Source organism: Lycorma delicatula, chromosome 1, assembly GCF_047948215.1.
Source record: "Lycorma delicatula isolate Av1 chromosome 1, ASM4794821v1, whole genome shotgun sequence".
Taxonomy (NCBI): domain Eukaryota; kingdom Metazoa; phylum Arthropoda; class Insecta; order Hemiptera; family Fulgoridae; genus Lycorma; species Lycorma delicatula.
Window position 1 is genome coordinate 386,801,560 of NC_134455.1, and position 23,810 is coordinate 386,825,369.

At 32.3% G+C, this 23,810-nt stretch overlaps 1 protein-coding gene across 2 annotated transcripts in view; it reads right to left on the bottom strand.

Annotated features, from left to right (window-relative positions):
• Nucleotides 1-23,810, bottom strand: part of LOC142317328 (uncharacterized) — a 45,739-nt gene that overhangs the window by 17,315 nt on the left and 4,614 nt on the right. For both annotated transcript variants that reach the window (XM_075353790.1, XM_075353788.1), the window contains exons 2-3: nt 18,758-18,910; nt 16,886-17,023 (exon numbers count right to left, since the gene is read on the bottom strand). In XM_075353790.1, the coding sequence (XP_075209905.1) occupies nt 16,886-17,023; nt 18,758-18,907 (288 nt within the window). In that variant the 5' untranslated portion in view covers nt 18,908-18,910. The remainder of the gene's footprint in view (nt 1-16,885; nt 17,024-18,757; nt 18,911-23,810) is intronic.

Sequence of the window (23,810 nt, forward strand, 5' to 3'; positions counted from 1 at the left end):
AAAGCGACACTCCAAACATACACTTTCAAAAATCTTTTCCTGACATTTAAATTCATTTTTGATGTAAACAAATTATATTTCTTACTGAAGGCTCGTTTAGCTTGTGCTATTCGGCATTTTATATCGCTCCTGCTTCGTCCATCTTTAGTAATTTTACTTCCCAAATAACAAAATTCTTCTACCTCCATAATCTTTTCTCCTCCTATTTTCACATTCAGTGGTCCATCATTGTTATTTCTACTATATTTCATTACTTTTGTTTTGTTCTTGTTTATTTTCATGCAATAGTTTTTGCGTAGGACTTCATCTATGCCGTTCATTGTTTCTTCTAAATCTTTTTTACTCTCGGCTAGAATTACTATATCATCAGCAAATCGTAGCATCTTTATCTTTTCACCTTGTACTGTTACTCCGAATCTAAATTGTTCTTTAACATCATTAACTGCTAGTTCCATGTAAAGATTAAAAAGTAACGGCGATAGGGAACATCCTTGTCGGACTCCCTTTCTTATTAGGGCTTCTTTCTTATGTTCTTCAATTGTTATTGTTGCTGTTTGGTTCCTGTACATGTTAGCAATTGTTCTTCTATCTCTGTATTTGAACCCTAATTTTTTTAAAATGCTGAACATTTTATTCCAGTCTACGTTATCGAAAGCCTTTTCTAGGTCTATAAACGCCAAGTATGTTGGTTTGTTTTTCTTTAATCTTCCTTCTACTATTAATCTGAGGCCTAAAATTGCTTCCCTTGTCCCTATACTTTTCCTGAAACCAAATTGGTCTTCTCCTAACACTTCTTCCACTCTCCTCTCAATTCTTCTGTATAAAATTCTAGTTAAGATTTTTGATGCATGACTAGTTAAACTAATTGTTCTGTATTCTTCACATTTATCTGCCCCTGCTTTCTTTGGTATCATAACTATAACACTTTTTTTGAAGTCTGATGGAAATTCCCCATTTTCATAAATATTACACACCAGTTTGTATAATCTATCAATCGCTTCCTCACCTGCACTGCGCAGTAATTCTATAGGTATTCCGTCTATTCCAGGAGCCTTTCTGCCATTTAAATCTTTTAATGCTCTCTTAAATTCAGATCTCAGTATTGTTTCTCCCATTTCATCCTCCTCAACTTCCTCTTCTTCCTCTATAACACCATTTTCTAATTCATTTCCTCCGTATAACTCTTCAATATATTCCACCCATCTATCGACTTTACCTTTCGTATTATATATTGGTGTACCATCTTTGTTTAACACATTATTACATTTTAATTTATGTACCCCAAAATTTTCCTTAACTTTCCTGTATGCTCCGTCTATTTTACCAATGTTCATTTCTCTTTCCACTTCTGAACACTTTTCTTTAATCCACTCTTCTTTTGCCAGTTTGCACTTCCTGTTTATAGCATTTCTTAATTGCCGATAGTTCCTTTTACTTTCTTCATCACTAGCATTCTTATATTTTCTACGTTCATCCATCAGCTGCAATATATCGTCTGAAACCCAAGGTTTTCTACCAGTTCTCTTTATTCCGCCTAAGTTTGCTTCTGCTGATTTAAGAATTTCCTTTTTAACATTCTCCCATTCTTCTTCTACATTTTCTACCTTATCTTTTTTACTCAGACCTCTTGCGATGTCCTCCTCAAAAATCTTCTTTACCTCCTCTTCCTCAAGCTTCTCTAAATTCCACCGATTCATCTGACACCTTTTCTTCAGGTTTTTAAACCGCAATCTACATTTCATTATCACCAAATTATGGTCGCTATCAATGTCTGCTCCAGGGTAAGTTTTGCAGTCAACGAGTTGATTTCTAAATCTTTGCTTAACCATGATATAATCTATCTGATACCTTGCAGTATCGCCTGGCTTTTTCCAAGTGTATATTCTTCTATTATGATTTTTAAATTGGGTGTTGGCAATTACTAAATTATACTTCGTGCAAAACTCTATAAGTCGGTCCCCTCTTTCATTCCTTTTGCCCAGCCCGTATTCACCCACTATATTTCCTTCCTTGCCTTTTCCAATGCTTGCATTCCAATCTCCAACTATTATTAAATTTTCATCTCCTTTTACGTGTTTAATTGCTTCATCAATCTCTTCGTATACACACTCTACCTCATCATCATCATGGGCGCTTGTAGGCATATAAACGTTAACAATCGTTGTCGGTTTAGGTTTTGATTTTATCCTTATTACAATGATTCTATCGCTATGCGTTTTGAAATACTCCACTCTCCTCCCTATCTTCTTGTTCATCACGAAACCTACTCCTGCCTGCCCATTATTTGACGCTGAGTTAATTACTCTAAAATCACCTGATCAAAAGTCGCCTTCCTCTTCCCACCGAACCTCACTAATTCCTACTATATCCACATTTGTCCTACCCATTTCCCTTTTTAAATTTTCTAGCCTACCAACCTTTTTCAAGCTTCTAACATTCCACGCTCCGACTCGTAGAATGTTATTTTTTAATTTTCTGGTGACCCCTTCCTTAGTAGTCCCCACCCGGAGATCCGAACGGGGGACTATTTTACCTCCGGAATATTTTACCAAGGAAGGCGCCTCCATTATTGTTATGTGAAAATGCAGAGCCACATTTTCTTGGAAAAAAAAAAGCAGCTGTAGTTTTCCATTGCTTTCAGCTGCGCAGTACTCAGAGGACTGAGTGATGTTGATACGGCCGTTTAAGTCGTCCTGACTCATGCCCCTAACAACTACTGAAAGAGCTGCTGCCCTCTTTCAGGAATCATTCCTTAGTCTGGCTCTCAACAGATACCTCTCCGATATGGTTGCACCTTCGGTCCAGCTACTCTGTATCCCTGAGCACTCAAGCCCCCTCACCAACGGCAAGGTCTCATGATTCATAGAGGAGGAGTTAATCCAGTTATCTTTCCAAAATGGGAAATATTTTTCAAAGCCCTCTTGTGACTGTGTTGTTGCATTCATCTTTGACCTCTTGATTGTCAAATTGGGACCCTTTCAGCAGCCTCTTTAACTTGGGGAACAACAAGAAATGGCAACGAGCTACATTTGGTGAGTAAGGAGTCTGGTGGATATGAAGAATTCTGGTTTAGTAAAGAACCCTCGGCTTAATATGACAAACAGGCAGTTGTCTTATCATGATTCAAATACCACTTGCATGATAGCTACAGGTTTTGTTTCATGTGCCAGACTACACTGTGAGGCAATAAAGAACTTCTAGATAGTACCATTTGTTAACAATTTGGCCTTCTAGAGTATATTCAATATACGAAACTCTGCAATAGTAGAAAAAACAGTCACTTTCACTTTGCTCGTTTTTGTTCTTATTTTGCTTACTTCAGTCTTGGGGATGAAGGTGACCTCCATTAAGACCAATAGGCTTTGTCTGGATCATACCTATACACCCAAAATTTATTACAACTTATCACAGTCTTAGGGAAGTAAGGATCACCATTTCAAATTTCAGCATATCCTCTCAAATATCAAAACAAATCTCTTTTTGTTCAAGTGAAAGCAGCTTTGGCACAAATTATGTGGTCACTCTCTACATGCCCAAATCACCCATTAATAACATACGTACAGAACCATTGCTAATCCAAATATAAATCATTCATATAATCTGTTATAAATTTCTGAGAAATGTATTATCTCAGAAGGTAAGCTTATCTTTTTTGATTATCAAACTGTATATTCTTAATGATATTTTAATTTCAGCTTGACAGCCAATCAGTATAACGGACATCTCAACTGAAGTTCGGCCACTTTCAAACTGGTTATACCAACTTTTTAATTTGTGTAACTCACCATAGCATCATTCCCAAAAGCCAGCTTAAGTATTTATTGTTTTGCTTTGGATATCGCCAAGCTTTTTTCAGAATTGAATGTACTAATATCAATCAATGATCAATATGTTCCACCAATATGCATGCATAAAATAAAAATGCAAGAAGCACCTACTGTACAGGATGTTCAACTTAAAAGTGACCCCCATTACTCAGTAGTTATATTTTTGTTAAAATTCATATATTGGTGTAAGATGGGTAAAATAATGTGGAAGATGTTGATATGACTGGAGCTAGAGTGAGAACTACTTATTGTCTACATATCTGAGTATTGCCAGTCTGTATCGAGAATTGGATTTTGAACAAGGTTGTGTAATTGGTGTGGTTTTGTTAAAATTTGGTTAGCCGTTGAAGAATGTGAATTAGTGATGGAAACTTATTTTGAGGTTACAGGTTTGGTGTTAGACCAGAAATATGCCTGATACAAGTAAGTTTTAACAACACAGATCATAGAGGACATTGAAAAGGCAGCTACAAGATCTCCTCATAAATCTCTGCAGAGACTAAGCTGGAAAAAGGACTTTCACTAGATTCAGCCCACACTGCAGTGAAGTGAATGTTCAAATATTGTCCATATAGAATGCAGGTTTTCCATGAGCTAAATATTGACGATTATGCTAAAAGGGTTCACTACTACCAATGGATCAAGAACTTTACTACAGGCAACACTGTCATTTTAGATCAAATGTATAAACATTTTAAAAGAGTTTTTTTAAAAATTAAACACTTTAAAAAATTTAAAAAACTAAACAAAACTATATATTATTAAACATTTTTGGTTAGAGATGAATCATTTCAACTTCTGGCTTTACATTTTTGTGTTTAAGTTAATACTATCTAAAAATTGTAAAAGAACTTTTACATTACTCAGGAAGTATTTCAAAATAAATATCTAATATATCCTCCACAGAATTATGGCTTAAAAATGCTAAATCTAAATTAAATTTTAAAAATGGAATTCTTCTAATTATATACTGGCAATAGATAAGAAGCACACTAAGATTAAGTGTCCAATGAAAAATGGTCAACGTATTACCATAATAAACTTTTTTTTCATTATCTCTAAAAGTTGAAGCAGATGCTGATGAAAAATCTCTTGTTACTGATAGTGGGACTGTTTAACATAGTGACTAGGGGGTCTTCACTATAATCATTACAAAGAAAGTTCAGAATTCCTTCATCAAATGTACTACCAGATACCAGTAATGATATTCCTTTAATAATATTAGCAGATGAAGTAACCACTCATACCATATTTAACAATTTCCTAAAAAATAAAATAAACCTTTGTAAATCTAGAAGAATAATTAATTATTAATTAAACTAGGGAACAAAAAATAAATTTTTATCTCAGGAAAAAAATAAGTGATTCTGATAGTATTTTTTCTCATGAATTCAAATATGATATCAGTTTTTCCCCATCATGCAAGGTTTTTGAGAGACAGGTATTTATAATTTCAAACATTTTAATACTTTCTGCATTCTTAACTACACAATATTCAAACATCTGACTTAACTAGAAAGTAAGAAATGATGATTTTCTACTATATTTTGCCTGTGAAGCATCCCTCTTGATGGTCCAACAATAATCAGCCAGCATATTAGGGCTCCATTTGCCTTGATACTTCTTTTCCATAGCTAAAATCTCCTGATAAAAGTGTTACCCATGCTCACTGCTCACTCTGCCAAGATTTTCTGGGAAGAAATTTAGGTGCAAGTGCAGGAAGTGTTCTTTTAAGGATATATTACAACCCAAATTTTTATAAGATCGTTGACAATATCATGGTAATTTTCTGCCTTTTGATTTCCCAAAAAACTCAGAGTAAAATTTTTGAATGCTTGCCAAGCTGCTTTCTCCAGTGGATTTAATAGTTCTTCAAACTTTTCATCATGCATTAGTGATCATAGTTGTGGGCCCACAAACATTCCTTCTTTAATTTTGCATCACTAATTTTAGGAAACATCTGTTTTAAGTACATGAATCCAGGCGTATTGTCCATGGCCTTGACAAAATTTTTCATTAATTATAGTTACACATTTTTAGGATTACACAATGGGTCATGTTTCAAATTTTTCTGATCAGGAATAAGTGATTCACGTTTAGGCCATTTTTTCGAATGAAATGGGTTTTTCTGTCCCTACTATCCTAGTCACACAAAAAACAACAGTACTTTGTGTAACCAAGCTGCAGACCAAGAATAAATGCAATTACCTTCAAATCACCACAAATATTCCATTCATACACCGCATAATGAAGCTTTTCCAATATAAATTTAGTTTTCATAAATTTAAAGTATGAAAACTTTAAATTTATACTGGATAACTTTAAATTATGTTTCTTTCATACTAGTAGAATGAGCCACAGGTACTGATGGGAATTTATTGCCATTATGCAGAAGCACAGCTTTTAAGCTAACTTTAGAGGAATTGATGAAGAAATGCCATTCTGTTGAGTTATGTTCATTAGAAAGTGACTCCATAAGAGAAGAAATGTCATTTCAAACACTAAGTCACTTTCTTCAGAAAAATAGTCTTTAAATTCAGAATGATGATTACGATAAATACATATCTTTATATTCTTTTGAAGAAGATTCCATCCTTTTAGCCAAGCATTTCAGAGTATTTTTTGGATAACTTTAAATCTTGTATGAGATCATAAAGATTTTCTTGATTCATTAAATGCGGCTCAGATGAACTGGTTTGTTCAAAAGTTGTATCACCAGAATCTGTTTCTTTTTCTTCCTTACTTCCATCAGACTCTGAGCTCTTTTCATGTTCTGGAAGCTTTGTTCGTCACATGTTCTGGAAGCTTTGTTATAGGCAATTCTTCGGAGTGTGGAACTGGTCTCATTGCAAATTGCAAGTTAGGGTCTGTATGTTTTGATTTTGATGTAATCCCTTTAATGTTTGTTAAGCAGAAACAACAGTCAGAAGAGTAATCTTTGGGTTCCCTCCAAATCATAGGGATAGCAAATGGCATATGCCATTTCTCCATGAAGTGAGAAGCCTAGAACACGATAAACACCAGATATGTGAAGCCCAGACCCTTGTCTGATCCCCGACTTTATACCCGAAATAAAGTTCATAACACTTTTTTACTGATGAAGTAAGGTTTCACCTTTGAGACTTGAGCATCATTTCACAACATAAATAACAAAAATTGTTAGGATGATTTAAACAAATTCTAGGCATTTTGAACTAACGACTAATTAAAAGAAATAAAGTTGTAAATAGGTAATACACAATATTTCAGATACACAAAGCACTCAAAATGATGTGTTTACTGGTTCACCACTATATCACAACTGACATCCTTCTGATGAATGTGTGCTACACTAGATCACATTTGTACAAGTCTATACATGTCTGAACCTGCAAAACAGTAGTAACACTACCCTTTGAGTTAGCTCATTTGGTTCCATAATATTTATAATGCTCTAGGAGCTTTTACTTGACAATGAACAAATGGACAATACAATGTTTTAAAATAATTAAAAAAATTAAAATAACAAAATAACTGTGGATGATGGAGAAATTCCGAATACATATTTGAAAACAGAATAAAAATCTGCATTAAGTACACCTATTGGTACTCGTAAAACAAAAATCATGTTGACTAGTGTTATTAAGAACACGACAGAAAGTAATACTGGCTGCTACATCTTTAGAATATTAAGCAACAAGGTTCTACAAAACCGGTTGAAATGGATGTTGAAGTGGAATTATCAAAGCACTATGTGAATTATACAATTACACCTTAAAAAAAAGAAAGGCAGGTCCTGTCCTCTAGTTAATCGCATATTTATGTTAATATAAAACCATGCATTTTGCATTACATTGTGTCCAGAATTAATGCCTTGTGAATTAGGAAACTTTTTAAATTATTTGAACACGACAGGAAGTGTTCCTTGGCAAAATCATTATGGCCATCCTGAAATTACTTGGTCAGAACAAGACATTTAATGATGTCTTGTTGATGTCATTTAATGATTAACAACAGACAATTACTGATAAATTTAGTCTTATACTTAATAAATGTTTCAACTTACCTGTGATTTATTCTTTACATATTTCTTCCCATATCCTTTTTAGTACTCTTACATTCTTGTGGTATGGGCTCTAGGATCCCACAATGGTTTCCTAATATAAACACCACTGATAAGCTTTTTATATCCATTGATTAAAAAAACTGTGATTTGATATTACTATAATTAAAATATATGTTAATACAATTATAAAAAGAGTACTTAAACTGTATTACTATCATTAAATTGTGGAATTAACTTCAAAAGTTGAAGAATGCTACTAGATTACAAAGCAATTTTAATCAATTAGATGAATTAACTGGTTCCTTAGTGGTATTACTTGTCAGAAATTCTCAAACTGCATGCTTTATGGATGGGTACATTAAACTACCACTTGTTAATTTGTTTTACACTCTGCTAAGTGATCCTCTAACCATTACCAAACAAATAACTTTCAGTATGAACATAAGTCTGACACTGAGTATAGAAATGCATTAAGATTGTAATAATATAAGATATACTTCTAATCAAAGCTGAACAAATATTGCAGTTTCCAAAATAGAAAAACTATCTTAGTTTAACTCAAATATTTAAAAGATCGCAAAGGTAAATTTTCTGAGCAGTTTTTACAAAGAAGATTATGAACTTCTCCCCAATGTTCAAAGCAGATGGCAAATTGCAGAAAATTCCATAGTTTATAGTCACTATTTAATTTTGGTAAAGATAGATTTGCATTCTGTCTTATTAGAGTTACAGGACAAGCTTATTTTTGTTTTTTTTTTAAACAATTAAGATGACGTTTTCAGATTGTTTCATACAACTTTTAGTTGATCCTGCTGCCAAAGTATTGCCAGATGCCTATGCAACTTATATAAAGAATCTTTCTTTTGTATTGAATTATTTACTTTAGAAATATATGTTCTACTTAAACAATGTAGGCTCTAGGCTCAATTTGTTATATAGAGAATACTATAAAATATATACAAAGAGCCAATGCTTAGCCTTTCTTGAGAAGAGATCATACACTTTTGGTTCAAAGAACTGGCAACCTTTTGACTCACTATAATCCTCAATTTTACATGTTTAACACCAATTGTCTGATCTTGAAGCATAATAGAATAAAAACTAACTACATTATCTTGCTGCATTCAATGGCAATAAGGAGTTAGTCCATTAAAATGAAATGTTGTCACCTTACCTACATCTCTGCCCAAAATAATGAGCATTCAGGGTAATATTTTTGTTCTGTTCTTGTGAAGAGTACTACAAAATTATCTGAAGAGTTCAGTAAATCATTTCCAAGTGTGATTTTTCTGACTAATTAACCATTTTAATATTTCTGCAATAGGTTCTGTTAGAACCATTACAATGGTTAGTCGTTTCACATTTTTTTTTGTCTTCAGTTTGATGCAGCTCTCCAAGATTCCCTATTCAGTGCTAGTTATTTCATTTCTGTATATCCCTACATCCTAAATCCGTAACAATTTGTTTTACATATTCTAAATGTTGCCTGTCCGAACAATTTTTCCCTTCTATTTGTCCCTTCAATACTAAAGCGACTATTCCAACATGCCTTAAATGTGGCCTATAAATTTGTCTATTCTTTTAACTATAGTTTTCCAAATGCTTCTTTCTTCATGAATTTGCTGCAACATCTCTTTATCCAGCTTATCCACTTTATCCAGCCATCTGATTTTTAACATTCTCCTATAGCACTACATTTCAAAAGCTTCTATCTTTTCTTTTCAGGTATTCCGATCATCCAAGTTTCACTTCCATATAAAGCTACACTTCAAACATATACTTTCAAAAATGTTTTCCTGACATTTAAATTAATTTTTGATGTAAACAAATTATACTTCTGACTGAAGGTTCGTTTTGCCTTGGGCTATTCGGCATTTTATATCACTTCTGCTTCGTTCATCTAATTCTACTTCCCAAATAACCCTCCATAATCTTTTCTCTTCCTATTTTTAATTCAGTGGTCCATCTTCATTATTTCTACTACACTTCATTACTTTCATTTTCTTCTTGTTTATTTTCATGTGGTAGTTCTTGCATATGACTTCATCCATGCTGTTCATTGTTTCTTCTAAAAAGTTTTTACTATCAGGTAGAATTACTATATCATCAGCAAATCGTAGCATCTTTATCTTTTCACTCCAAATCTAAATTGTTCTTTAACATCATTAACTGCTAGTTCTATGTAAAGATTAAAAAGTATCGAGGATAGAGAACAACAACCTTGTCGGACTTCCTTTTTTTATTATGGCTTCTTTCTTATGTTTTTCAATTATTACTGTTGCCGCTTGGTTCCTGTAAATGTTAGCAATTGTTCTTCTATTTCTGTACCTGAACCCTAATTTTTTTAAAATGCTGAACATATTATTCCAGTCTACTTTATCAAATGCCTTTTCTAGGTCTATAAATGCCAAGTATGTTGGTTCGTTTTTCTTTAACCTTCCTTCTACTATTAATCTGAGCGCTAAAATTGCTTCCCTTGTCACTATACTTTTCCTGAAACCAAATTGGTCTTCTCCTAACACTTCTTCCACTCTCCTCTCAATTCTTCTGTACAGAAATCTAGTTAAGATTTTTAATGCATGACTAGCTAAGCTAATTGTTCTGTATTCTTCACATTTATCTGCTCCTGCTTTCTTTGGTATCATGACTATAACACTCTTTTTGAAGTCTGATGGAACTTCCCCTTTTTGTACATATTACACACCAGTATGTATAATCTATCTATCGCTTCCTCACCGGCAATATGCAGTAATTCTGCAGGTATTCCATCTATTCAAGGAGCCTTTCTGCCATTCAAATATTTTAATGATCTCTTAAATTCAGATCTCAGTATTGTTTCTCTCCTTTCATCCTCTTTGACTTCCACTTCTTCCACCATAATACCAATTTCTTATTCAATTCCTCTATATAACTCTTCAATATATTCCATCCACCTATCGACCGTTCCTTTTGCATTATAAATCGGTGTACAATATTTGTTTAACACATAATTAGATAATAATTTATATACCCCAACATTTTTCTTAACTTTCCTGTATGCTCCATCTATTTTACCAATGTTCATTTCTCTTTCCACTACTGAACACTTTTCTTTAATCCACTCTTCTTTCACTAGATTGCACTTCCTGTTTATAGTATTTCTTAATTGTTGATAGTTCCTTTTACTTTCTTCATCATTAGCATTCTTATATTTTCTACGTTCATCCATCAGCTGCAATATATCCTCTGAAATCCAAGGTTTTCTACCAGTTCTCTTTGTTCTGCCTAAGTTCACTTCTGCTGATTTAAGAATTTCCTTTTTAACATTCTCCCGTTCTTCTTCTACATGTTGTACCTTATCTTTTTTACTCAGACCTCTTGCTGTTCTCCTCAAAAATCTTCTTTACCACCTCTTCCTCAAGCTTCTCTAAATTCCATTGATTCTTCTGGCATCTTTTCTTCAGGTTTTTAAACCCCAATCTAAATTTCATTATCCCTAAATTATGGTCGCTATCAATGTTTGCTCCAGGGTAAGCTTTACAATCGACGAGTTGATTTCTAAATCTTTTCTTAACCATGATATAAGCTGTCTGATACCTTGCAGTATCCCCTGGCTTTTTCTATGTGTATATTCTTCTATTATGATTTTTAAACTGGGTGTTGGCAATTACTAAATTATATTTCGTGCAAAACTCTGTAAGTCATTCCTTTTGCCCAGCCCATATTCACCCACAATATTTTCTTCCTTGCCTTTTCCAATGCTTGCATTCCAATCTCCAACTATTATTAAATTTTCATCCCCTTTTATGTGTTTAATTGCTTCGTCAATCTCCTCGTATACACACTCTACCTCATTATCATTATGGGCACTTGTAGGCAGGCATAAAGATATTAACAATCGTTATCGGCTTAGGTTTAGATTTAATCCTTATTACAATAATTCTGTCGCTATGTATTTTGAAATACTCTACTCTCTTCCCTATCTTCTTGTTCATTACAAAACCTACTCCTGTCTGCCCTTTATTTGAAGCTGTGTTAATTATTCTAAAATCAAAGGACCAAAAGTCATTTTCCTCTTCTCACTAAACCTCGCTAATTTCTACTACATCTACGTTTAATCTATCCATTTCTCTCTTTAAATTTTCTAACCTACCAACCTTTTTTAGACTTCTAACATTTCACGCTCTGACTCGTAGAATGTTATTTTCTAATTTTCTGGTGACCCCTTCTTTAGTAGTTCCCACCTGAAGATCCGAACGGGGGACTAGTTTACCTCTGGAATATTTCACCAAGGAAGGCACCACCATCTTTGTTATATGAAAATGCAGAGTGTTACATTTTCTTGGAAAAAAAATCAGCTGTAGTTTTCCATTGCTTTCAGCTGCACAGTACTCAGAAGATTGAGTGATGTTGATACGGCCATTTAAGTCATCCTGACCTATGCCCTTAACAACTGCTGAAAGAGCTGCTGCCCTCTTTCAGGAATCATTCCTTAGTCTGGCTCTCAACAGATACCTCTCCGATATGGTTGCATCTTCGGTTTAGCTACTCTGTTTCACTGAGAACTCAATCCCCCTCACCATTGGCAAGGTTTCATCATGATTCATAGAGGAGCGTTTTACAATATAATATTTATTGAAAGATAATTTCTTTGTATCAACATTCACTGAGTCATTTTCACTGCATCAAAGCCATTTATTATTATACATATACTTAAGTTACAGGATTTTTAATCTAGCCATCACAATTTTTACTTTTATAATTTGAACAGTATGGGAAGAATCTTCTTCAAAAGAGACATGACAAAGACTAGTCAGTTTGGTTTGAATGGGATTTATATCAATGTTGATGGATTGATGATTTATGGGTTAACTGCGTGACATGTGGTTTGCATGACCTTATCATTAGTGGTGTATTTTGCATTCATAGAATTTGATATGAACAGTACAAACTCATGAGCCCAACTCAAAGATAGTTTATATAGTTTGAATTATCTAAAGTAGTATTCCTGTTATGACACAGAGATTCATAAAAAATGTAAATTGTTGGTTAATTAATGCCTAATAGGATTAAAATGCTAATTATAAATAAAGGAAGATATGCTAATTACTAAGAACAATTTAATGTGAATAATTTTATTCATTTTATCACTATACGGAAATAAACCATTTACATTACAAAAAATAATGCACATCATTGTGCATTTCAATTAATTTACACAAGGGTATATTTCACTAATGATCCTGTCCATTTTCAGATGACAAAACTTCCATCTCATATTGTACGAGGCATGATTTTTAAGTAAGGGCCGTTTTCAATTTGTCACTATTAGATTCAGTGGAAATTAATGGTAATAGTGTAGCATGTTTATTAATATCAACCATGTCAACACTAGGTTAACATATTCGCATTAGTTACTGTGTACAGCCAGACTGAAATGTGTGCTACAATAAATAATACTGCGAGAAATGAAATGTGATCAGTAATTCATTATCTATTGGCGAAAAACAAATCTGCTGCTGATATTCATAGAGAAATTGTTAATGTTCATGGACACATTATTATGTGTAAAGGTAAAGTTCACCAATGGTGTCGTTTGTTTTGTAGAGGAAGAATGAATGTTCATGATGAAGAAAACAGTGATCACTCAACTGTCAGAACAGATGAATTGACTGAAAATGTGAATGCAAAAATCCGTAAAAACAGAAGGCTTACTGTTTCTAAATTATTTATTGAATTTCCTTTTGTTTCGTGATCAGTAATTTACAATATTTTAATTGAAAAACTTGGTTACAGAAAGTTGTGTTCCAGATAGGTACCAAAAATGTTGACAGAAAACCACAAATAAAAATGCCTTGCTGTAGCTCAAACATTTTTGAGACGCTACAAAGATGAAGGTGATGATTTACAAAAACACGTTGTGATCGGTGTGATGAAATATGGATATCTTATTCAAATGTTCATTCATCTCTGAAGCTCAAAAAGTTTAAGTGAGAGAGTTCAATGAAAAAGCTTATGGCTATGGGTTTTTTGGGACCCCGAAGGGTTATTGCTGACTGAATTTCTTGAATTTAGAACTGTTAATGCCGATACTTATTGTGAAACGCTTACAAAACTTAGATGTTCAATCCAAAACAAAAGGCGCAGGACTAACCAACAGGATTTTGCTCCACAATAATGACAGACCTCATACCACAAACAAAATCACTGAACAACTGCGATGATTTTGTTGGAAAATCTTTGAACATCCGTCTTACAGTCTGGGTCTTGTACTGAGTGATTATTACCTTTTTCTCCATTTAAAACAATAGCTTGCATCGCAGAAGTTTGAAGATGATGAGGAATTGCAAAACTAATTAAGTTCTTCAGTAACGAAACAATGAAGCTGGTAAGCTGATATCAAAAATTTATTGTAGTGAATGGTGAATATGTAGAAAAATAGTGTAACAGCCCTCACTTAAAAAACAAAATATTTTGAGACAGTTTGAAACTGCTTTTTAATGTGGACATATGACAAATTCAGAAATAAAACATTTTTGACAATTTAAAACAAAACTAACTATATTAACAGTAAATATCACCCACTATAAAAAGCTCTATAGTGAAAAATGTGAAAGAGTATAATTTTCTATTAAAACTCTTGATAACTATAGAATTGATTGCATGTTTTAATGTATGATAAACTAAATGAAAATTAACAATATCTTATAAATTTTATTACGATAAACCATGCTGCTATTTGTAAATGACTGACTTAGCGGGCAAGTCAGTCACTCTCTATTTCACTAAAACTACTATGGTTCAACACGCAACCATAACATAACACAAAAAAAAAAATAAAAATGAACTCAAAAATAAAACTAAATAAACAAAACACTACAATAACATCAAACCATAACATCAGCACAACAAAACCACGACACAGGAAAGACTAGGTGGAACCCTAAATTCTCTCAGCAATCCGTTCTCTTGCCAGGTACCTGATGAAATGTTCAACAATTACCCATTTGGCCTGGTTTTTTCAATTCTCATGGAGATCTAATGTCAACCTGATAATGTTGAGTTGACAAATAGTCTCTGTGTGCAAAACTTTGTATTTCGCGCATTTGTAAATTACATGTTATGCATCATCTAGTTATCCACAATCTGGACAAACACCTGAATCCACCAGGCCAAATCGCTGGAGTTGGAAGGCGCCATGACCAGAAAGAAATTGCGTCACATACTTGTTAGGGTAGACCAACGGGTGCCCTGCAAACCAACAACATCTGGGAAGAGATCATGCATATAATGCCCACCTGCTGCCTTATCTCACCTGGCCTGACATAAAGTATTACCATGCCGTTCTATCTCGCCAATTTTTCTGAAGTCAATTCACCTGACTTCTTAGAAACATAATTCTGCTGCTTTTCTGATGCAATTAAATCTATCAGCTTCATGCCTGCAATCACCAAGATTGCCTCCTGTGAAATAGTATGGCAACCTCCCATTACCATTAATAATAAAAGACATTGAGCTCTTTATAATATATCCCGATAGCTTTTAAAATTTAGCCTATCTGCCCAAACAGGCGCCACATATAGCATAATTGGCTCACACACGTTCTTATACAGAATACCCATAGCTTTAAAATTAAGACCCCAATTAGGATTGACCACTCGTCGAATACCGCAATGTAATTAAGGTGCGTCTTGAATTCCAATTTCCCATCAAGAAACACCCTGAGATACTTTTGAACTTGAACATATTTAATACGAAGGTCTGACACATTGAAACACAAACCTGACGCCTCACTGCCAAATGGGCTTTAAGAAGCATCATTGTGGTCTTCTCCAGGCTAAACATCATCTTACGTTGATGACCCCCCACGTCCTTAACAAAGAAAAAGATATTCAATAACATCATTAATTGCTTCCTAGAATATCTAGGATGTTAACTCCTAATTTAAACTTATGATGCAATGCCGCATAACACACACTGTTCACAAGTACGTGGTGTATCGTTAGTTGACAGTTGAAGTAAACACAAACAGGTGCATTGGTCTGATCCATGTGTAAAATTATTATGCCCTATTCATAAACGGCACATAATAACCTCCTCTATGGTTATTGCGGATTGAAGAACTCCATAGCAATACAGTACCCTTGATATGTCAGAATTAGTTTTTGTTTCCTCCATAATTAAAGAGAAGATATCAATAGATGAACTGTAAATATTTATTGCTGTTACAAAAATTTACTTTTATTACATGCCAAAGTAAAATACATTCTATTCTATGACAATATATTTTAACCTCAAGAGCAAAAAACATATTCAATTATAAATAAATAAAAACTAAGACTAAATTGAATTTTACAGAAATTTTCTGTAGTTCATTATTTATAAATGCCATACTATAAATTTTTTAAAGTATAATCTCAAATTTCAATGCACGAGTCAACATATCACAAACAAGAGAAACATATTTTTATTTTGCAGAAATCCAGTATAATAAAAAGTCGTTTGAGAAGTAATTTCCAATAACCCACTCTAAATGTTTCATATTAGGTAGGGACCCTGCTACATATCATGAAAATAATTAAAGTTTTTCCTCTTTTTGTTAGCAGAGCACAATAGAAATATGTTGGCTACAAAGAAAATGATAATAATACCATCATAATAAGTGAATCATTGAGTAGTAAAAGTAGTAACAATGAATGCGATTTGAATAAAGCAAAGCCAATAATTCTGTTCCTGTTTTAGATATGTCAAAAGGTTAAAACTCAGTGATTCTAACATTCAGTAGGATTAAATCTTATGGAAAATTCCTATTTTTAGAGCGTTTTTCCTCAAAAAATATTTGTTATCTAATATTCTGATACTTTAAGATTTATTTGATATGAATATTAAACATTTTTCAACCATACATTATGAGAATTAGTTTCACATACAGTAATCAAATTTTGAATCTTCCAATTTAAAAAAAAAATAGCTTTATACAATAATAATAATAATAATGAAAAATTCTGTATATGGTACTAAAGATATACCTTACCAGTTCTTCATGTTTTACATCCACTTTTTCTAATTTAATCGATCCAATCTCAGATCTAGCAGCTTTCAATGAAGAGTTACTATCACCTGAACAGAATGGATCTTTTTCTGGTGAAACTAAATGTGATATTTCACCTGCCTACAACACACAAATAAAAAATATTAGAAACTAATGTACTAAATCAATTTATCTCCAATCTAAAATTAACATTTAAAAAAATTGTTCTTTCTGATTAATGTAACTGAAATACATGAGTAATTTATGAATGCAATGACTTCACATTCTTCAAACCCATTTATAAAATATTCGTAATAGGCTTATTAATCCATGAAAATCTATTCTTTTTTTAAATTTAATTTTTCAATAGAATATATTTCTGTTGTGTTGACATATAACTATGACCTTGGCATACTATAACAGGTGATACAATAATTTGTACAATTATATTTTATGTAGGTCCATTTTTATATAAAAAGGATATAAAATTCATCATCACATTATAATATAATGAATTAGACATATCTGTACTTGATAAAGGAAATTTAGACACAAGTGATGATGTTACAAGATGAATTTAAATTGAGATATTTATTTTATAAACCAACCTAATAATGAACCTGTACAAATTGCCTCCTTTCAAGTTTGTACTTCCCACTATCTAACAAAAAAAATATTTTAAAATACAGCCTCGGCTATATTCCCATCCATGAAAACACAAATTAAGTCATAACTATATCAACAGAAGGGCAATCCTGATGCTAAAATTCCTTGCTGATAGGCATCCAGTTGAAAAATATCTCGCTAAATGCATTCCATTTTAGTCCAGATACCCAAATATTTACAAAAAATATATAAATAATAGTTTTAATTATCACCAACACAATTACCAGCACCATTGTTCTCTTCATTATCATAATCATCACGATGAAAAATATTTGTATATAAACTAAATTTAATAAATAATTCTCCATCAACTAACACCACCTACTATGATAGTAGTAGAGTAGATTTAAAAAAATTTTATTCAAATTCATAGAGTAATTAAAAAAAAAAAACAGATATAAAATTCAAACTTCATTTATAGATAGCTCAGTGTGCATAACACACCAGACTAAAGCTTCCCTTTAACTTCATTTAAGTTTTTAACTATGTTCATTCAAGACAAATCAAAACTGACAATTAAAATGTAGAGAATGAACTTATCTAAATAGTGATTGAAGCTTTATCAACTCAAAATATTTCTGCTCGGCATTACTTTGTTAGGGAACAATTTATCAACATTTTTCTAAGATATGATAAATTATCAGTAATTTTTCTCTATAAAAACATTAAACAATTTTTACTGTAAGGAGTAAGATGGGATAAGACAGATGTTTCAGTTGTGTAAATACAGAATGAAAAAAGAATCATATGGTCAAACATCCATGTAGAGATTGTTTTTTAACAAATTGTATTTATTCTATTATCAATTTCTATATCAATATAGTAAAAAAATAATATAATTAAACTTTATCACAGTCCCAAACCTTTAGCTAGACTTAGATTTGTTTTCTCCTGTGTTCAAAACAAAGTGCGTTATCAGCACACAAAATATTGCTACTGTAAGCAATTTAGCCTAATAACATCAAACTTAAAAATTTAGATGACAGCAATGTAAAATAATTAAAATAAACAAATAAAAACGCGCATAAATGGGCAAAACACATTATATGAACAATAAAATAGGAAAATATAGATGCTTTAGTATCTAAATTTAGAGGGACTATAAAAAATTGTACTCAATCTTGTTTCTTCATGTAAAACACGGCATTGTTGTAAAGAAAAGTCTATGTGCAAATGTACACAGTAGTATTAATCACACAAAAACCTTACTTGTTCAAATACTATCAAATCTTCCATCTGTTGATTGACAGGTATAAACAAACATTCTATTTCACTGTTTTTTTCCTGTTTGATTTCAACTTTGATATCAAAGCTCAATGGATCTTCATTTATACACGAACCATCAGTTGGCGCATCCATTATCTACAACAAAGTTCATCACATAAAATAATCATTTATAAAACAATATACTAAGTCGTCAAATATAATACATTATCAGACTACATTCAGACTGGGCTTACAAACTGCTTCAGGACATATATGCAATCAACAACCAATTCAGAAAAACTGAAACCACTTCCAGAAAGACTGAGGAAGAAGCTGATGCTGAAAAACTCTGAAAAGATTTTTTGATCTTAAAAGCATAATAGTACAGGGTGTTATTTTAGTTGGCTTTATTTATTTTCATAAAAAAAACTCATTAATTACATTTCATCATGCTTATTATTATTATTATTATTATTATTACTATAATTACTATTGCTATTAGTTATACAACTGACATGTGCTGGGCCAAAACTAGAATTGCTGTATCATGAATTAAAAAGAGGAATTGCATGTATGACGAACAAGTTCTTTTACAAATTATCTTATAGTATAACAAAATGTTCCAAAAATATGTATTTGTCGTGCTAAAATGTTGTGTTATGGTATCATTGTCAATTCTGAGAATGATAAATGCCTCTTGAGTCATCATTTTTGAGCCACTAATCTATAATCAACTGTCAAACTGTTTATAATCAATTTCAGATTCTCCTAAAACTTCCATAAATTGAATAACTTCGCTAACAGGAAAATCATATATAAAATGTTAAAGACATGTTATTTTGCTGTCCAATTACCTCCTCCTCAGTGTTTGTATTCCAATCACTATCCCCTTGAAAGCAACAGGTATCCCCCTCTTTTATGAAAATAATTTTTCAACAATATTACAAATTAATTTTTTTTTTCCAGGAACAACATCCATCTGCAATATATTAAAATCTACAAATAGATGTTGGTTTACCAATCGGGGTTTACTTCATTATTTTCAACTACAATAACTTGATTGTTAAAATTATTATTAATACAACTTTAAAAATATTAAGAAAATCTAACATATAATTTAAAACATATAAAAAATGAAATACTGTTGAGTCTATATTCAAGCTTTACTTGTTACACCTGACAAATTTTAATCACTACCATCTTCATATAATTGATAACAATCCGTAGAGTTTGGTCCTTAATATTTTTGAAATCTGAAATTATCAATTTTTTATAGAGAATTTTCTTTTGCAGTAATTCAAACTGTTATGCGCACTGGCATTGATAATGAATAACAGTTGGTGTGACACTAACTGCTTTTACAGCAAACAATTATTCAAGAGTAGTAGCATTAGGTTTAATAAATTCAAATTATCTTTAAAAGGTATATATAAATATAAATTTTATTGCCACTCACATGTACATCTTGACATTTACAGGCATTTTTCTCGAATGCCAAGACAAAAAGCACAGAACCCCAACTGATCTATTTAAATGTGAAATCAAAACTACATCATTTCATGCCAAATCATCCACATTAAACATTTTTTCTTTCATACATGCTCATGAAATGATATTAATTTTTTAGATATTTTTAGATGACAGATGGCTTTGGTATTTTTTTTTTAAACTTTTGAATTTGATGTAAATTTTGTTCTCAGACAGTCTTTTCTTTTTCCTGTTTAGCCTCCAGTAATCATCTTTCAGATAATACTTCAGAGGATGATATGTATGAGTGTAAATGAAGTGTAGTCTTGTACAGTCTCAGTTCAATCATTCCAGAGATTTATGGTTAATTAAAACTCAACCACTAAAGAACACCAGTATCCATGATCTAGTATTCAAATCCATGTAAAAATAACTGACTACTAGGATTTGAACGCTGGAACTCTCGACTTACAAATCAGCTGATTTGGGAAGATGCGTTCACTACTAGAACAACCTGGGGCTATTCTCAGACAGTCTTTGTAATTTTATTTAAACTCTCACAACTACCTTATTTCTCAGGCTATCACACCTATTCAGGAGACATATTAATGTTATTCTTTGCATACTAGAAAAAATACACCTTTATGAAAAATTTGTAAAATCCAAGTAAATTTTAACTCATTTTAAAATTTATCCATTTCTCATAAATTATCAAAACTTCAATTTTTTTTTTAGCATATATTTGATGCAGTTAAGAATTAGAAAACTTATTACTAGTTTACAAAATCGTCTTTAAAATTTGTCAACTTCTTACTTCATAGAGAGCTATGGGATGTAATATGGCTTTGAAAATACATTTCCTCCACTCACATCTGGATTTTTTCCCGGACAACCTCGGAGATGTAAGTGATAAACACGGTGAACGTTTCCACCAAGACATTTCAGTGATGGAAATCTGCTATAAAGGGAAACGGAATACTAGCATGCTAGCCGATTACTGTTGGACATTAATTCGGGATGTGCCTGAGGCTATTTATAAAAAAAATAGCATCAGCGAAATCATTCTGACACAGGTATGGCCATGCAAAATTATACGTTTTACAAATTTTAACTACATTTTCCCTTAATTTTTTTTGAAGTGTAATTTATTTAAAACTAAGGGTGATAGTAAAATTGTATTTGCAGATCTGTAATGTACGCAAAAAAGCAATTCAAGAAATAGAGTCACATTTAGAGAAACATTAAGAAACTTTTTTTCTTTTTGTCTATCAGTGATCGGTGATTTTAATGTGAGGGTTAGAAGTATACCATTGGTGAAAGTTGTATGAAGTTTTTGGGAAGATATAATTAATTGAAAGGTGAAGAATTGAGAAAATTTGCAGTTTGTAATGAATTAAATATAATGAACATCTTTTTAAAAAAAAAACATATTCATATTCATAATTATACGATGGGAGGGTGGGGGCGGGAGGAATGATAGAAAGGTAGATAGATCATTACATTATAGTTAATAGCAAATTGAGGGGAGATGTCTCAGGTGTGAGAGTATACAGAGGATATGATGTGGGCTCAGACTTCTTTTTACTAGCAGCCGAAGATCAACGTCACTGCTAGATGGGAGAAACCCAATAAGGTTAGAAATAATCTTATTGAACATAATTGTTTTAAATTAAATCTTTTACAGGCTCCACTGGTAAGACTATTTTATGAAAATAGACCAAATGAGTATCTTATAAAGAGTGCAACCCAAGATGATATAGATAATGAATGGCATACAATAAAACAACCATAATTAAAGCTGCAGGAGAAGCTTTAGGTACTAGAAAATTTCAGGTAGGACAAAAAGATTGCAGCTATGGAATGAGGAAATTGTAATATAATTAGAGAAAAAAAATAGCATGTCTGATTTATTTGCAAAATAGTAATGAGTGTTCAAAAGAGAACTTGTAATAGTGAGAGAAAAGTAGTAAAAACAGCAGTAAGGCAGTTACAGAATGAAACCCAGACAATTTGTTAATATTTTGGAAAGTGAACTATATGGTCATCAAAATATAACTTTTAAGGTTATGAAAAGTATGACTGGAAGGAAAGGATAATGCAACATTAAAAGGGAGGAGTTCCTGGAATAAATAAGGGGGTTATGGTTTGATCCAGAACATACTAGTGAGAAACAGATGAATGGGAGTAGTGCAGCAGACAGGAGCAGTGGTTATGTTGACAGGATTGCGATGGAAGTGTTGGAATTATCCTAAAGGATATTAATGAATAGGAAGGCCTGCAGTCCAGACAGGATAAATGCTGAATTGTAAAATATGGTGGTTTGTTTCTGTATTGAAGATTGTTACATGAAGTAAATGATTGTTGGATTAAATTAAGAGTTCCAGCTGAAGGGAAGAATTCATTGATAGTTTCTATATTGGAGATAGAGTAAATCTGATAACTGCAAGAGAATACACTTATTGAAATGATGTATAAAGTACATTCAAGAATTAAATAATTGAATATCTCCTATATCTGATGCTATAATGATTGAAGAACAAGGTTTTAGGAAGCGGAGATCTTCTAGGATGATATTTACAGTATTAAACAGATCTTCACGAAGAGAACAGAGTTCAATAAAGTAACACATTTGGCATTTATTGACATTGTTAAGGTGTTTGATAGGGTCAACAGGAATTTGCTATGGAATTATGGAGAAAGAGGTTATCCTATCTCATTAATGTTATTAGCAGAGTTCACAGATCCACCAATATTGCAGTAAAGATGGGTATGGAAATAACTAGGGATGAACCAATCAATCACGGGTAAGAGAGGCTGCTTAGTTTATCACCCACTCTTTTTAATATATTTATTGACACTATTAGAGAATGGAAACCACGTGTTCCTCCTGCAATAAATTTAGGTGAAAAATTAATTAGGTAATAAGTCATATGTTAATAGTTTGTTATATGTAGATGACCAAGTGGTTATTCAAGAGAGGATGATTTACAGGGATCGGTCTTTGAACTTAATATGTCGTTATTTAATTAATATGGATTAAACACCTCAGTGCAGAAAATGAAGGTTTTTGTGGGAAATATTCAACAAGAATGAAGAATGTGTTACAAAATAAAATATTGGAACAAGTTTCACATTTTCAATATCTGGGATGATTTAGCATATGCAAGATGTAGAAGTGGAGAAAAAACTGGGAAAATTTCCAAATGTATATAAATTGCCTTAAAAAAGGTACCTTATTCCTTAAGAATAAGGTTCGTAAGGAGATTAGGCTTACATTGTATGATGTGCTAGCCTTTCCACTGTTATTTTATGGTTGTGAGACATGGATTTTTAAGAAACCTGAGACAAAAAAAAAATGAAACTTAATATTTTTTATTTTTTTTTTGGTTCTGCAATTAGTAAGTTGGAAGCTGCAGAAATGTTCTTCATGAGAGGCATTAAAAGATGCACCAGAAGGAAAAGGTCTGAAGTGAGGAATTCTGAAGATAGAAGAGGTCTGAAGATAGGACTATTCTTGAGGAAATTTATTCTCACAGAGCTCACTGGAAAGAACACATACAGAGAATGAGTACAGATAGCTTGGAGATAA